Genomic DNA, 16,955 nt, shown 5'->3' on the forward strand with positions numbered 1-16,955 from the left:
TTTGTTATGTGATTCAATCTGCTTATGTGTCACTTCCTTTGGAAGTGACGCAAACTTATGGTTGGGCGCAGTTTTTTGGACTATACGGTTTGCGTTCTGGCTGGGCGTGAATACGTTCCGTCCTCCATTTCCACATTCCTGACCGTGTGGTGATGGAGAAATTCTAGTTTGAGGGGGTCTGGTTCATAGGAGGTGGTGAGTGACCCAGCCATTGTGGGTGTCAGGTGCCATTTTGTTTTGTCTTAAAATAGTCCATATTGGCATATTCTCTATCCAGTTATGGAGGATTCTGATGCTGAGACTATTCTAATTTCCGACTCAGTTACAGAGGGATTTTGATACTGAGACTATTCTAATTTCAGATTCAGATTCTTCATCTGGGGAAGAATCCGGATTGGCCTCACTGATACATGTCAATCATGTTATGTTCGGTATGCCGTATTAGAGTGCCTGGTTCCTTGTGCTCTGGGAATCAAGGGTCAGCTGATCCATCCACCTTTGGGGGCTCCTGTCCTCCAAGAGGCAAGTTCCCTACCGCTCCATACTTCTACACATGCGGGTAACCAGATTTTGATTATTCCTCCACACGGGGTGGCTTGTTCCCCCCGGAGGTTGCAGCATGTTTTCACTTCCACATATTCTTGCCGATTATTCGTCTGCAGAGTCAAGGCGTTTATGCGTGATTTTGCTCGTGCCCTATTGTTTCCAGGTCTACCGCCTTGGGGAGGGCCTGTACAGTTCCCTGCGGGTGTAACTGTCCCTGAGTGTTGTGCCTTTCGTTACAGAGTGGCGCGCCTTCGCGTCTTACTCAGACATGTTTTTCAGTTACTAAATGATCCTATCCTTCTCGGATATGGGAATTTTCAGTCTGCTTCGAATGGTGCACCTCATTAGACATGTGGGGATGACGTAATCTCCTGACTGTTCTTTTTTGAGATCCTTCCCAGTTTTTTTGGAAGATTAGGACTCCATTTGGCTGGTCCTGCAGTTAACCTACGGGTTGCCTTATATTTTCTTTTTATCCAATTAGGATGTCGTTTAATTTGTGTATTATTTTCCTTCGAAAATCTTAAACTGGGATCAATACTCTCTGGTTACTTCTGCTGAAGTGTTTTTGGGGACATGTTTAGTCCTCTGTTTGTCTGTTTTCCATTCTTCCCCTCTGGGGGGAGGATTACGCGGTTAGGACCCGGTGTGCAGGTGTGGGTTAGGTTCGGTTCTGTCTTGTGGCTGTTCAGACACGTGGCGCCATTCTGATTGGCTGGTCCGTTCGAGGTGCTGAGTGCTCATGTTATCATTGTTTTACATTCAACTAAGCATTCTAGAGGACCTGTGGGTCTACAAGGCAGGAAGGATTATCTCAGACCTTATAGCCTTCAATTTGGATGACTGGGTTAGTGGAGTTTCTGCTGCGTCATTATCTCTGGTGGTATTGTTGGACCCTAGAGTTCCTCCCCACGTGGTGGAGAGTTGGAGGGCTTAGCGCCTTCTTACTGCCGAGTGGAGCAGGTTTGGCTTTATTCTTTTGAGGATTGTCCTTTGGACTTGGTCCTCAGCAGCTAGGAGTTTGAAGGGTAGTCTTGCAGTGGTTAGGTTGCAGATGTAACCAGCTGCAGCTATTGCACATCGACTGTGCATTGTCTAGCTGTTTTTCTGAGACTTTTTGGTCTTCCTTTGTGATCTCCATGTTTGGTCTCCTTTCAGGGGCCTGGAAGATGTTTGTTTCCTGTTGAGGCACACTGGGTGTGGTCTCCTTGGGTTTGCTTGGGATTCCTCCCAGAACGGGGGTTGGTTTGCGCCCCTTTCTCCCTGTGATCATCTGCTTGTATGGAGGTGATGTGGAGACCAGTCTTTGCTCGAGTGGTTTTGACCTCGAGGTAACCCCTTGCCTTATTGTCCTGAGGCTGTTTGTGATTCTAGAAGCTCTAGCGTCGTTGTACAACTTTTTACGCCTTTGCTCCTTTGGAGAGTTGGACTTCAGAAAGGGGCGGTTTCTTCCTTAGGTCGGGACTTGCAAGTTTTTCTCGTTATCCGGGTTGATCTGGATAGTGCATTATATCCCCTGTGGTATGGGTTGTTATTCAGACGGGGTGTTAAGTTTGCTGGTATTGTTTGTCTAAACAATTGGGGGTTCGGATCTGTTCTCCCTGGGGCTTCCGGTGATTGGGTTTTCATTCAGCATTTTCCCTTGTGGATCCTGTTGTGGGGTTGTTACTGGACCTCTGGGCTCCAGGGTTGGGTTTGGGGTTTCCCAGTTCCTGGAAACTTGGGCTATGTTCTTTTACTCAGATTACTTGACCTGGTCTTGGTTGGCCAGGTTTGTGTCATTGTTCATTGGGCTTGTTTTGCTCCTTAGGCAGTTTCTCTTGGTCAGTTTGCTGTAGTATCCATTGAATTCACTGCTTTGCAGGTGAATGGACTTGCTACTATTGCACATTGGTTGCGTGTTGGCAGGCTAATTTTTAGGGGAATCACCTTCAACAGGGCTTCTGAGTTGGGGATTGACCTCTTCCTTTAGCCTTTGGCTTTGTGGCTTGTGGAAGGTGCTGCCTTTTAGCCCTTTCCCCTTCTTGGGGTGAGAGCAGCATATGCTGTCTGCATTTATCATTGGCACAAGCAATTTTGTGTGAAATGCTTGTGCAATACCGCCCCCTGCTCATCGTGGCCAATCGGATGCTAGCAGGGGGTGTCAATCAACCCGATCGTATCCGATTGGGCTGATTGCTGTCCGCCACCTCAGAGGTGGCGGACGAGTTAAGAAGCAGCAGTCTTATGACTGCTGCTTCTTAACTTACATTTCCAGTGAGCTGGGGAAGTACGGGGGTAGATACAGCATCCGCTGCTTGGTAAATTTACCCCTTAGTGTTTTAATGTCCCTTTGAACTCACACCATGTAATACAAGGGCCAACGGGCCCGCTACTAAGACTATGTGCTATCCATTAAAAGTATAGGGTGCTTAAAACATTTTAGCCATATTAAGATACTTTTGGTTAAATTTTGTAGCCATCTACTTGTACAAAATTACACACATTGTACAAACAATTGCACTCCACTTATAGTCTAGCCCAGAGTGTTTGTGTGTATACACGTGTTTGTATGCATGTGTGTGGCATAGCCTGTACTTAGAGGTCTTGCAATTTTTAGTAAAAGGCATGCAAATGCTTGTTCTCCCAACATCAGAAAAAAACCACTAGTGGATGCACTACAAGTAAGGTCCACTCATCACATTCATGCTTTCCGTTTATTTACAATTTCTTTTTCATTGTTTGTGGAAAAGCATACTTTTATATTGCTTTTTTTTAATACATCCAGTTTACATGTCACCCTGTTGCAATGCTTTGTCCAATACCATCATGTAAAATTTTAACAATATGTATGTTGTCAATATATAAATACAAACGTACAATATATATGTTATTGTTCACATTTTGTTTTAGGTGGCAGAGGAACTCAGTGATCATAGCAAGACTTACATGAGACAGATCATAAGTCCTGCTCAAGTGTTTGAGGTATAATTTCTAGATTTCTATAGTTTTATCTTTTTGTTATATAATGAGCATTAAAACAAAACAAAGCCATTGTTGACATTATGAAATAAAAGCCGGCTGACGGTAATCCATACTTATTAAATAGCCTGTCAGTTATTCTGTAAACCTAAAGGACTCACAGAAAAGAATGTCAGAGATGTCTATGAGATGACATATTTAATTGTAATTGTAGGTGCATGGAATCTTGTAATCATGATTCGGAACTAAGTGTACACATTGTACTCTGTAATTTCAACAAATCTCAAACTGCAAGTAAAAAAAAGAAACATAAGAATAAGAAAATAAGTTATATAGCTAAGATTTTAGTGCCATTATTTTGATAAATTCTGTATATTTCCATAGACTGAATAAAATAACATTAAAGGGATATAAAACCTATGTTTTTCATGATTCAGATAGAACATACAATTTTAAACAACTTTCCATGTACTTCTATTATCAAATTCACTTTATTTTCTTGTTTATTCTTTGGTTGAAATGCAGGAAGATACGTTCAGGAGTGTGCAAGTGTCTGCTGCAGTTTTCAAACAATTTTATACTTTAGCAAGAGCGCTAGATAGCATCACTATTTCCTGTCATGTATCGCTGCAGACATGTGCACGGTACCCATCTAGTTATCTCTTCAACAAAGAATTACATGAGAACTAAACAAATTTCATAATAGAAATATATTGGAAACATTTTTAAAATTATATTCTCTATCTGAATCATGAAAATAAAAAAGTTGGGGTTTTCATGTCCCTTTAAAAAAAACAGTTACATGTATAAATCTATCACCTAGATTACAAGTTTTTGTCGGTAATGGTGTTCGGGGCTAACAAGCCTTTTTTTCTCACCGCTCACCTTAAGGCAACGCTGGTATTACAGGTTTCTTCAAGCCGGCGTTAGCCTCAGAAAAGGTGAGCAAAATTTAGCTCACATTCACTGTAATACCAGTGCTGCTTACGGTATCGGTGAGCTGGCTAACGTGCTCGTGCACGATTTCCCATAGGAAACAATGGGGCTGAGCTGGCTGAAAAAAAACCTAACACCTGCAAAAAATCAGCGTTCAGCTCCTAACGCAGCCCCATTGTTTCATATGGGGAAATAAAAGTTATGTCTGCACCTAACAGTCTGCACCTAACACCCTAACATGAACCCCGAGTCTAAACACCCCTAATCTTACACTTATTAACCCCCTAATCTGCCGCCCTCGACATTGTCGCCACCTACATATACTTATGAACCCCTAATCTGATGCCCCCAACATCGCTGACCCCTAAATTTTATTTATTAACCTCTAATCTGCCCCCCCCAATGTCGCCGCAACCTACCTACAATTATTAACCCCTAATCTGTCGCCCCCAACGTCGCTGCAACTATATTAAATGTATTAACCCCTAAACTAAGTCTAACCCTAACCCTAACCCCCCCTAACTTAAATATTGTTACAATAAATCTAAATAAAATTACTACAATTAACTAAATAATTCCTATTTAAAACTAAATATGTACCAATAAAATAAACCCTAATCTAGCTACAATATAACTAATAGTTACATTGTAGCTATCTTAGGATTTATATTTATTTTACAGGCATTAAATAGTTATTACCTATATAATAACTTCCTAGTTAAAATAAGTACAAATGTACCTGTAAAATAAATCCTAACCTAAGTTACAATTTCACCTAACACTACACTATCATTAAATTAATTACATAAATTACCTACAATTAACTACAATTAAATAAAATAAACTAAAGTACAAAAAAACACTAAATTACAGAAAATAAAAAAAAAAGAATTACAAGTTTTTTAAACTAATTACACCTAATCTAATCCCCCTAATAAAATAAAAAAGCCCCCCAAAATAATAAAATTCCCTACCCTATACTAAATTACAAATAGCCCTTGAAAGGGCCTTTTGCAGGGCATTGCCCCAAAGTATTCAGCTCTTTTACCTGTAAAAAAAAAATACAATACCCCCCCAACATTAAAACCCACCACCCACACACCAAATCCTACTCTAAAACCAAGCCAATCCCCCCTTAAAAAAACCTAACATGGGGGGCGTTGTATCTAATGATATGATGTACATCTACATCTGTGGAGCTACTTTGAGCACCTTTTATCTGAAAATACAGCCCAGCACACTGCAATAGAGAAGGTACGCAGCGGAGGCCTGACAAAGACCTAGACCTTCATCTACCCCACCACTTTCCTGATTTGCAAGTCAGATTTACCAGCCATTTGCGCTGAAGAACGGCACTAACAGTGCATAGAGACGCTTTGATACCTCAAAATTCAAACAAGATCGCTATTTCTTTCGCAGTCGCAGGTGGACTGCCAAATCTTTAAGCTATAATTCACTTGTAGCTCTTAATTGATTACGCTTTTTCTGTGGGGACGGCTCAAGCTGACTTAAAGTTGCTTCGCTACTAATATGGATTGCCTAAGTTTGTGGGAGACGACAGTGATGCAGCTGTTACAAGATTGCTTTGTAGCATTGGAGAGAGACCTATGTACCCTGTTTGAATCGGTGGTGAAGCCATTGCATTGTGGGCAGTGTCCACCAGTACAATTAAATTTGAAACAGGAATCTAAACAAGAAGGCTCTGATTTGGTAGAGATAGATGTGACCGGGCGGATAGCTCAGACACCGCCGGAAGATCTCCATTACCAAACGACAGCACAGCCCTCAGGGAATTATTGCATCAAATCTTCTAGCAGAGAGTAGAGCTCTAAGGACAGTTCCTGGACATTTCTATGATAAGCAGTCAAGCTCACTTGCCCTTATAAGTCTGGAAGCTCTCATCTTAAAGGGGAGATGGTGCAGGAGCATGTAGTGTGTTGCAGAAGATGACATTGTCCCATCCCCGCTATGGCAGAAGATCTGACAATCGGCTCAACATATATGGACATGGAAGAACTGTCCCCTACATGGCTACAGCCTTACTAAGGCCTAGATTTAGAGTTGGGCGGTAGCCGTCAAAACCAGCGTTAGAGGCTCCTAACGCTGGTTTTTACCGCCCTCTGGTATTTGGAGCCAGTCATTAAAGGGTCTAACGCTCACTTTCCAGCCGCGACCCCCTTACGTCAATTGCGTATCCTATCTTTTCAATGGGATCTTTCTAACGCTGGTATTTAGAGTCGTGGCTGAAGTGAGCGTTAGAAATCTAACGACAAAACTCCAGCCGCAGAAAAAAGTCAGTAGTTAAGAGCTTTCTGGGCTAACGCCGGTTTATAAAGCTCTTAACTACTGTGCTCTAAAGTACACTAACACCCATAAACTACCTATGTACCCCTAAACCGAGGTCCCCCCACATCGCCGCCACTATATTTAAATTTTTTAACCCTTAATCTGCCGCTCCGTACACTGCTGCCAACTACGTTATCCCTATGTAATCTGCTGCCCCTAACACCGCCGACCCCTATATTATATTTATTAACCTCTAATCTGCCCCCCACAATGTCGCCGCCAGCTACCTACAATAATTAACCCCTAATCTGCCGATCGGAGCTCACCGCTACTCTAATAAATTGTTTAACCCCTTAAACTAATTCTAACCCTAACACTAACACACCCCTAAATTAAATATAATTTTTATCTAACGAAATAAATTAAGTCTTATTAAATAAATTATTCCTATTTAAATCTAAATACTTACCTGTAAAATAAATCCTAATATAGCTACAATATAAATTATAATTATATCTTAGCTATTTTAGGATTAATATTTATTTTACAGGCAACTTTGTAATTATTTTAACCAGGTACAATAGCTATTAAATAGTTAATAACTATTTAATAGCTACCTAGTTTAAAATAATTACAAAATTACCTGTAAAATAAATCCTAACCTAAGTTACAATTAAACCTAACACTACACTATCAATAAATTAATTAAATAAACTACCTACAATTATCTACAATTAAACCTAACACTACACTATCAATAAATAAATTAAATACAATTCCTACAAATAAATACAATTAAATAAACTAACTAAAGTACAAAAAATAAAAAAGAACTAAGTTACAAAAAATAAAAAAATATTTACAAACATTAGAAAAAAATACAACAATTTTAAACTAATTACACCTACTCTAAGCCCCCTAATAAAATAACAAAGACCCCCAAAATAAAAAAATGCCCTACCCTATTCTAAATTACAAAAGTTCAAAGCTCTTTTACCTTACCAGCCCTTAAAAGGGCCCTTTGCGGGGCATGCCCCAAAGAATTCAGCTCTTTTGCCTGTAAAAAAAACATACAATACCCCCCCAACATTACAACCCACCACCCACATACCCCTAATCTAACCCAAACCCCCCTTAAATAAACCTAGCACTAAGCCCCTGAAGATCTTCCTACCTTGTCTTCACCATGCCAGGTATCACCGATCGTTCCAGGCTCCGAAATCTTCATCCAAGCCCAAGCGGGGGCTAGACATCCATCATCCGGCTGAAGTCTTCTATCAAGCGATGGCTGAAGAAGTCCAGAAGAGGCTCCAAAGTCTTCATCCTATCCGGGAAGAAGAGTAGATCCGGACCGGCAACCATCTTCTTCCAAGCGGTATCTTCTATCTTCATCCAATGACGACCGGCTCCATCTTGAAGACCTCCACCGCAGACCCATCTTCTTCTTCCGACGACTTCCCGATGAAGGACGGTTCCTTTAAGGGACGTCATCCAAGATGGCGTCCCTCGAATTCCGATTTAGGGGTTAATATATTTATTACAGTGGAGGCGATGTCCGGTCAGCAGATTAGGGGTTAAACATTTTAGTTAAGTGTTTGCGATGTGGGGGGGGGGCTCGGTTTAGGGGTTAATAGGTAGTTTATGGGTGTTAGTGTACTTTGTAGCAATTTAGTTAAGAGTTTTATGTTACGGCGTTAGCCCATAAAACTCTTAACTACTGACTTTTAAATGCGTTAGGAGTCTGGACAGGAGAGGGTCTACCGCTCACTTTTTCAAGCAATCGTAATACCGGCATTAGGAAAATCCCATTAAAAAGATAGGATACGCAATTGACGTAAGGGGATTTGCGGTATGCGAAAATCGCTGAAAAAAAGCAATGCTGCTTTTTAAGTCTAACGCAAGACTCGTAATCTAAAACACAGCAAACAAGGTTATTTCTCACCATGATATTTGTTTCCCTACTGTGCCTACAGCTATCTTTAAAGCTGTTCTCTTCTTTAAACCCTGGTTGGTCAGGCGCCAAATCTTCATATTGGGCACCAACATCTTGGACCTAAAGTATTGTTGCACTCTTTGACAGAAGCAATGCACATTCACAAATTGAAAAGACAAAGCCTCAACTATGCTGCATTCGCCGGCACTAATACGCTCACCTAACATCGCCTAACATCAAGGCCACAGACCTGAATATGCTCTCCATATTTATAAAAAAGCCAGCAAAAAGACGCGCACCAAGTACGGGGCGATGAGCATCGGACTGTTTTTAACTAACAGTCATCGATCTCGCTGCTATTCGGCTTTTTCCCAACTTTATTTATATCCTGTCACTAATCGCCGCCACTATACTAAAATGTTTAACCCCTATCCCGTCGCTCCCGGACCCCACCGCAACTTTAATAAAGATTTTAACCCCTATGCAGCCGCTCTCAGACCCCGCCTCCACTAAATAAATGTATTAACCCCTAAACCCCTGGCCTCCCACATCACTACCATTAACTAAACCTATTAAATCCTAAACCACCAGCCCCCCACATCTCCATAAATTAAATTAAGCTATTAACCCGCTAACTTTACATTAAAATTACCACATCCCTATCTTATAATAAATTAAAACTTACCTTTAGAATTAAAATAAACTATATTAAACTATTAATTAACCTAAAGCAACAGAAAACGAGGGCCATCAGGAACAATAGCCCAAATGGTTTTATTCAAGGGATACAGGTGGTGCACTAAACTGTGTACAAGGTTAGGTAGTGCAGACTGACGCATTTCGTGCATGCTCAATGCGCTTCATCAGAGATCTTCAGGTGTGCTCAAAAGGTGTGCTGATATTAATTAACCTACCCTAACTATTATACTACAATTACATACACTAGCAATTAAATTAACTATATTACATATTAAAAAACCCTAACCCTGCTCAAATTATTTAAATATACTATTAAAAATTACTAAGTTACAAAAACAAACAAACACCAAGTTTAAAAAAAAAAACACAGTATCAAAAATGAAAACAAATTACACCTAATCTAATAGCCCTATCAAAAGAAAAAAGCCCCCCCAAAATAAAAACGAACTCTAGACTACAATAAACTACCAATGGCCCTTAAAAGTGCCTTTTGCGGGGCATTGCCCCAAAGAAATCAGCTCTTTTACCTGAAAAAAAAATACAACCCCCCAACAGTTAAACCCACCACATACCCAACCAGCCCCCCCAAATAAAAAGTCTGTCTAAAAAAAACTAAGCTCCCCATTGCCTTGAAAAGGGCATTTGTATGGGCATTGCCCTTAAAAAGGACATTTAGCTCTTTTACCTGCCCAGACCCTACTTTTAAAATAAAACCCACCCAAAAAAACCTTAAATAAACCTAACACTAACCCCCGATGATCCACTTACAGTTTTTGAAGTTCCGCTTGAAGGATCCATCGAACCTGCAAGAAGTCTTCATCCATGTGGCCTCTTCTATCTTCATCCATCCTTGGTTGGAACAGCCAATAGGTGAGAGCTGCTCAATTCCTATTGGCTGATTGGAACAGCCAATATGATTTTAGCAGCTCTAATCCTATTGGCTGATTGGAAACTTTCAGCCAATAGGAATGCAAGGGACGCCATCTTGGATGACGTCACTTGTATTCAAGTTCCAGTTTATGGTGGCGACCGTATTGAAGAGGAGCTCTGCGCTGGATGTCTTCAGGATGGACCCACTCCGCGCCGGATGGATGAAGATAGAAGAGGCTTCATGGATGAAGACTTTGCCGGATGGATGAAGATAAAAGAGGCTGCACGGATGAAGACTTCTTGCAGGTTGGATGGATCCTTCAAGCGGAACTTCAAGAACTGTAAGTGGATTGTCAGGGGTTAGTGTTAGGTTTATTTAAGGTTTTTTTGGGTGGGTTTTATTTTTAGAGTAGGGTCTGGGCAGGTAAAAGAGCTAAATGCCATTTTAAGGGCAATGTCCATACAAATGCCCTTTTCAGGGCAATGTGGAGCTTTTTATTTGGGGGGTGGGTGGTGGCTTTAACTGTTGGGGGGGGTGTTTTTTTCAGGTAACAGAGATGATTTCTTTGGAGCAATGCCCCTCAAAAGGCCCTTTTAAGGGCCATTGGTAGTATATTGTAGGCTAGGGTTTTTTTTTATTTTAGGGGGGGCTATTTTATTTTGATTGGGCTATTAGATTAGGTGTAATTCATTTTTATTTTTTATACTGTGGTTTTTTTTGTAACTTAGTGTTTTTTTTTTGTAACAGTAATTTTTAATAGTATATTTAAATAATATGAGTAGGGTTAGGGTTTTTTAATATGTAATATAGTTAATTTAATTGCTAGTTTAATGTAATTGTAGTATAATAGTTAGTTTAATTCTAAAAGTAAGTTTAAATTTATTATAAGATAGGGATGTGGTAATTTTAATGTAAAGTTAGCTGGTTGTTAGGTTTATGGGTTAATAGCTTAATTTAGTTTATGGCGATGTGGGGGGGCTGGTGGTTTAGGGGTTAATAGGTTTAGTTAATGGTAGTGATGTGGGAGGCCAGGGGTTTAGGGGTTAATATATTTATTAAGTGGTGGCAGAGTCCAGGAGCGGCGGGATAGGGGTTAATAACTTTATTAAAGTTGCAGCAGGGTCTGGGAGTGGCGGAATAGGGGTTAATAACTTTATTTAGTGGTGGCGATGTTGGGGCGGCAGATTAGGGGTGTTTAGACTAGGGATTTATGATAGGGTGTTAGGTTTAAACATAACTGGTTTTCTACCATAGAAATCAATGGGATATCTGGCAGCATAAAACATGAGCTTTCGCTGCTTTCAGACTCCCATTGACTGCTATGGCATCCGCGGCCTCCAGGGCGGCGGATTGAAAACCAGGTATGCTGGTCCGGAATAGCCGCGAGCATACCAGTTAACTATTTGATAACTTTGAAAATGTGTCAAATAGTGCCGAATGTTTATTCAGAACATCTGTAATGACGTAAGCATTGATCTGTGACGGATTAAGACCGGCGGATCGTATGTTACGTCACAAATTTCAAATTTTGCCAGTCTGTAGGTTTTGATAACTAGGTTGAATAAAGCTCGCCACAATTACGCTGTGGAATTGCAGCGTATTTGTGGTTGACGGCTTGATAAATATCCCCCAAAGTGTAAGACCATCACCTGCAAATCTTCTAGCATGCAAACTGCTCAAGTCGCTGCCCAAACTTGTATCTTCAAAGAACACCAATGCAGCAGCACTGCTCCAGTGTAGTTTCATAAAGAATTTATTACGGAAGAATAAAAAGTACAATGTTTCAGGCTCAACTGCCCTTGGTCATGTACATACATTTCATGAGAGCAACCAATACTTAAATACCATTCAAACAGGTGTTTCAATTAAGGTTAACCCTTTATATCAAAATTATTTCATGCTTGCATACACCTAGTGACCCTAGTGGTTATCTCTTCAAATTTGTAAAATAGAGACAGTATACATAACCATATTACCCACCCTTATAGAAAAATATGCCAATCTAAATTTTTTTTTTTTACCTTTAGGATGTATGGAGTCTAATTTGTGGATCCATAGGACCTCCTGTTTTTTTAAATGTTTTAATCACCCCCCTCTTCTTAATGGAGGGATATGGTCTATCATTTGAGACCGTAGCTGGGCTATCGTGTGACCCACAGCCAAAAATAATTGGCCACTGGTGCTGTAAAATCCCTGAACCTAATGTTTGAACTGTGTTGTACAATGCTATTTTTAACTTTTTGTGTCGCCTCTCCAATGTAAATCAATCCACAAGGACATTTAAAAAGATAGATTGCAAACATAGTATTACATGGCCACTGGTGTTGCAGAATCCCTGCACCTAATCTTTGATTTGTGTTGTACAATCCTATTTTTCACTTTTTGTGTGAAATCAATCCAAAAAGACATTTAATAATATAGATTGAAAACATAGTATTACATGGGCATTCACAAGTTGGTAATGATACAATATTTTTGACAGCTGTATTATGCATGGAATGAGTGAACTGTGCATGATATAGAGTGGATGCTTTACATTTTTGCATTACTCAATATTATTCATGTGGCCTTTTTATACGCTGTGTATACATAAACGGCAGCTCCCCACATGAAAATGTCGAGCTTCACCAACGTAAAGAGTTATAGCTCTAAAGAGAGCTGCAGGCATGGGGGTAGTAACTATTCTGATTCTCTTGAAGTTGTGTCCAGTAGTTTAATGACCTTTAAATGTTTATAAAATGCAATCATATTTTTTATTTATTTAGAGTTGTAACATTGGCGTGATCACTGATGCTAACCTTGCACAAGATGATAACAAGCAAACGTGTAAGTATGTTATCTAGAAACAAAATTCATATCCTACAAAGCTCATGAATTCAAGTATAATGAGTTTTGTAAAAGCTTTTAATGCATTCAGAGTGGTAGTGAATGGTAATGACTGGTAGATTCAAACTTGTTTATAAACTAAACTGTTACTTTCACAGGGTATACACCATTGGAAGATACAATGGAGGAAATGCCCAGGCCTTGGTTTCCTTTTGATTTGAGTAAAACTCATGTAAAATCTTATTTCCCGGAGACATGGATTTGGAAAGAAATTAAAATGAGGTAAATGACAACTGCCGTTTATATTTTTCTATATTGCTTGTTTGTAAATACACTTTGTTTTGTTGTTTTGGATGTTATATATTTTATAACCCAGTGGTGACAGTGTACGTTTAATAACACCCTTAGATAATAGGTCCTCAATTACAGGAGCTATTCCTTGTTCCTTTTCTTTTGACAAAGGGTACTGTTTAATATATACAGGTTTAGCATCTGGTTTGAGAGTAACTTGATATGGTGTGCATGAAATGAAACCTGGATCATTAGACCCAGTGGCCCATAAATTCTGTGTCAATTCACTGAGTGCATCTGGAATGTCGCTAGTAATGTGTGAAGCATGTGTGAATGCATCGGGCTCTAGTTGTACAGGTATAATCTTGGGAGTTTTCACAATACCCCTACCATATTTCCATATCCATAAATGTTCAGGTGATTGCAAGTATACTGTATCTGCTGTGAGTACAACTGCTTGAACTGGCGCTTTCCACATCTCACATTTAAGGAATTGGCCCCAATTTCATCACTACATTCAGCTATTAAAAGCATCTTGAAAATACATTTATAAAGCAGTCTTAATGTAAGAACATAATATCCACCTATAAATTCCCAGACATTTACTTTTTTAAAGGCATAGCATGGAGAGTACTAATGGCAAAGTATAGGTCTTGAAATATCAGTGCTAAACTCCGTCCAACACTTGCCTCATTTGGCGGAGCCAATCCAGGCTTGAGTATGCAGACAACAATGCTAGCCATGATATTGTTAGTAAAAACTACATTGTCTTGCATCTTTTATCTGTTAAAGCCAATTAGGGATATATATGTAGCAGAGTTAGCCTTAATAAGTCTGCAATGTGCTTTTTCAGTGTTGAGAATTAAAAAAGATACAATTTTCAAAGCTATATTACATGAAAGGCAGTCCAAATAAATAATGAAAGGACATTGCAAAGTTCTTTTACTGCACACAACTAAAGCTTTAATATAAAAATCTTGAGTTTACTATCCTTTTAATTGTGTAATCTGTCAGCACACTACAAATAACTGAAAAACAATAAATAATAATAATACCTTTCAATAGTTTTAACAGACCTTTTTGTTGTTGGTACTTTCATTTCCATTTAAAAAAATATTACATGCAAATGCATATAGGGGTAGATTTATCAAGCACATGTGCAAAGTAGTGTGCGCTCAAGAACCACCAAACTCCCCAAAACCTATATGTCCCTCACAATAGGAAAGAGCAAGAAATAACAAGAAAATTATGGAGGAGCGCTCAAGCTGAAGGTGTATAGAAGAAAAAAAAGAAACACATATAGAGTAAACAATAAAAAAGTGGCTATGCCAATTTATTTAAAACTATAATTGCAAAGGCAATGAAACTAATCGTTAAAATAAGTTATTCTATAAACGGACGTCTTCGATATATATAGTAATAACAATACTAAAATAAAAGCTAAAAAATGAAGTTGCCACCACAGGAAGAAAAAATTGTCTCTTAGGAGAATTTATCACCAAGATGTAATAAATCATAAAGTCCCCAACATAAAGTCATTGGTTGCGAAATCTCAGCATATTATGGTGACCGGGTATCTGTTAAATTACTCCTCCGGACACCGTTCCGAAACGATCGGCATTCAGGGCTCCACACCTCCGTAGAGGCGCACATGTGACTGACGTCACAAGAAGTAGGCGCTATCTTTAGTGTAGCGATCCTATTGGTCAGGACCGTCCTTGCAGCGGAGAAGCTTTACCAGCCATTTATAGTAAGGAAAATGTATCCGCTCTTTAGTGCAGTTTGCACGCAGGACACCTGTGGTCCGGTGAAGGTGATAGCTCCACAGCAATGTTCTGTAACAGCCTTAAAGACAGTGTTCTCTGTATACTCGGATTCCTACGTAACCTTATCAGGCTTTTCGTATGCCTTAGTAAGAACCCACTAGAGAGGGATCCCAATATAGAGGTAAAACAAGAGAAGTTTATCCATACTGGTTTGAAGAACAAATCTACTTTCAATCCCACTTTTTGCAAAGGAAGTAACCTTGAGACCTTTGAATTAATGGTCTCAAAGATCTCAAGAAAAGTCAATCATCCCAGTATAATAAAGTTAATATGAGTAAGAAAGATAGACTGGTATTGGATAACCTGAAAAAGAATGGCAATGTGACCATAAAGCCCGCCGACAAGGGCGGTGGAATTGTGGTCATGTATACCAGCTATTAGAAAACTGAGGCTTTGAGACTTCTCAATGACAATAAAACTTACAAAAAAATTAGAATTGAATCCCACTAATAAATTTACAGCTAAATTAAAGAGAATCATTATGGAAGGTAAAGATTTGGGAATTCTAAATGAAAAGGAAGTGGCTTTCTTGGATCCTAGGTATCCTAGGATTCCAGTCTTCTACTTCCTGCCCAAAATTCACAAGGATCTAAATAATCCGCCAGGAAGGCCGATCATTTTGGGAATAGGGGCACTTTCCTCTAATCTTTCCCATTATGTGGATTCCTTTCTGCAGAAATATGTCAGAAAGTTAGATTCTTACTTAAGAGACTCTACCCAGGTGTTGAATATTTTAGACACTATAAAATGGGAAGAAAATCTATTTTTAGTGACTTGTGACATAACCTCACTTTATACAGTGATTGACCATGAAAAAGGCATATTAGCTATCAAAAGGTTTTTTGATGCAGATTCAGAAATGAGACCAGAACAGAGGGATATTTTGTTAAAAAGTATAGCCTTTATATTAAGGAATAACTATTTTGTATTTGACAGTAAATTTTATCTCCAAGTCGAAGGGACAGCTATGGGCACGAGGTTTGCACCAAGCTACGCTAATCTCTTTATGGGTAGCTGGGAGGAAATTTTCTTCCAAGGGAGTAGCTAAGGTGCAAACCTCGTGCTCTATAGGAGATATATTGACAATATTTTAATTATTTGGAGGGTCACTGAATTAGACCTTAACAATATGTTTATAAATATGAATGCAAATGACAGAGGTTTGAAATTTACCTTTAATTACAGCAAAGAAACCATCACCTTTTTGCACTTGGAGATTATGGTGGTTGGTAATTCCTTTGAGACAAAAACTAATTATAAGGAGGTAGATTCAAACAGTTTTATACACTCTGAAAATTGTCATCTACAACAATGGAAGTACAATATCCCTGTAGGACAGAGCCTGAGGATCAGGAAAAATTGTTCTAGACTATCTGACTTTGAAAAACAAATTGGAACCCTTGTTGAAAGGTTTAGGGATAGGGGATATAACAAAGATCTGGTTAACAAAGCAGTAGAAAGAGCCAGACTGACTGAGATGAGATCCCTACTTACATATAAACAGAAACACACTGAGGTTAAAAAAGACATCATTGACACTCCTTTCATTACTGATTATAGTAACGATCATGGTACAATGAGGAAGATTCTAAATAGACACTAGCATATATTACAGGCAGACCCCATTATAGGGGAGAAACGTGCATCTAGATCCAAAAATATATTTAGGAAGTCAATAAATTTGAAACTAATGCTAGCACCTAGTACATTTCAGGACAATAAGAGACAGGCTCAAACACATAAAGATCTGTCTGGAAATAAGGTTTCTGGCTTTTTTCCA

The 16,955-nt window shown here is 39.2% G+C and overlaps 1 protein-coding gene across 1 annotated transcript in view; it reads left to right on the forward strand.

The window, feature by feature from the left end:
• CD109 (CD109 molecule) overlaps positions 1-16,955 on the forward strand; it is a 401,861-nt gene that overhangs the window by 159,498 nt on the left and 225,408 nt on the right. Inside the window, 3 exon segments of the mRNA XM_053710442.1 lie at positions 3,439-3,510; positions 12,998-13,058; positions 13,217-13,340. Coding sequence (XP_053566417.1) covers positions 3,439-3,510; positions 12,998-13,058; positions 13,217-13,340 — 257 coding nt within the window.

The sequence above is a fragment of the Bombina bombina genome, chromosome 4 (genome assembly GCF_027579735.1).
Source record: "Bombina bombina isolate aBomBom1 chromosome 4, aBomBom1.pri, whole genome shotgun sequence".
NCBI lineage: Eukaryota > Metazoa > Chordata > Amphibia > Anura > Bombinatoridae > Bombina > Bombina bombina.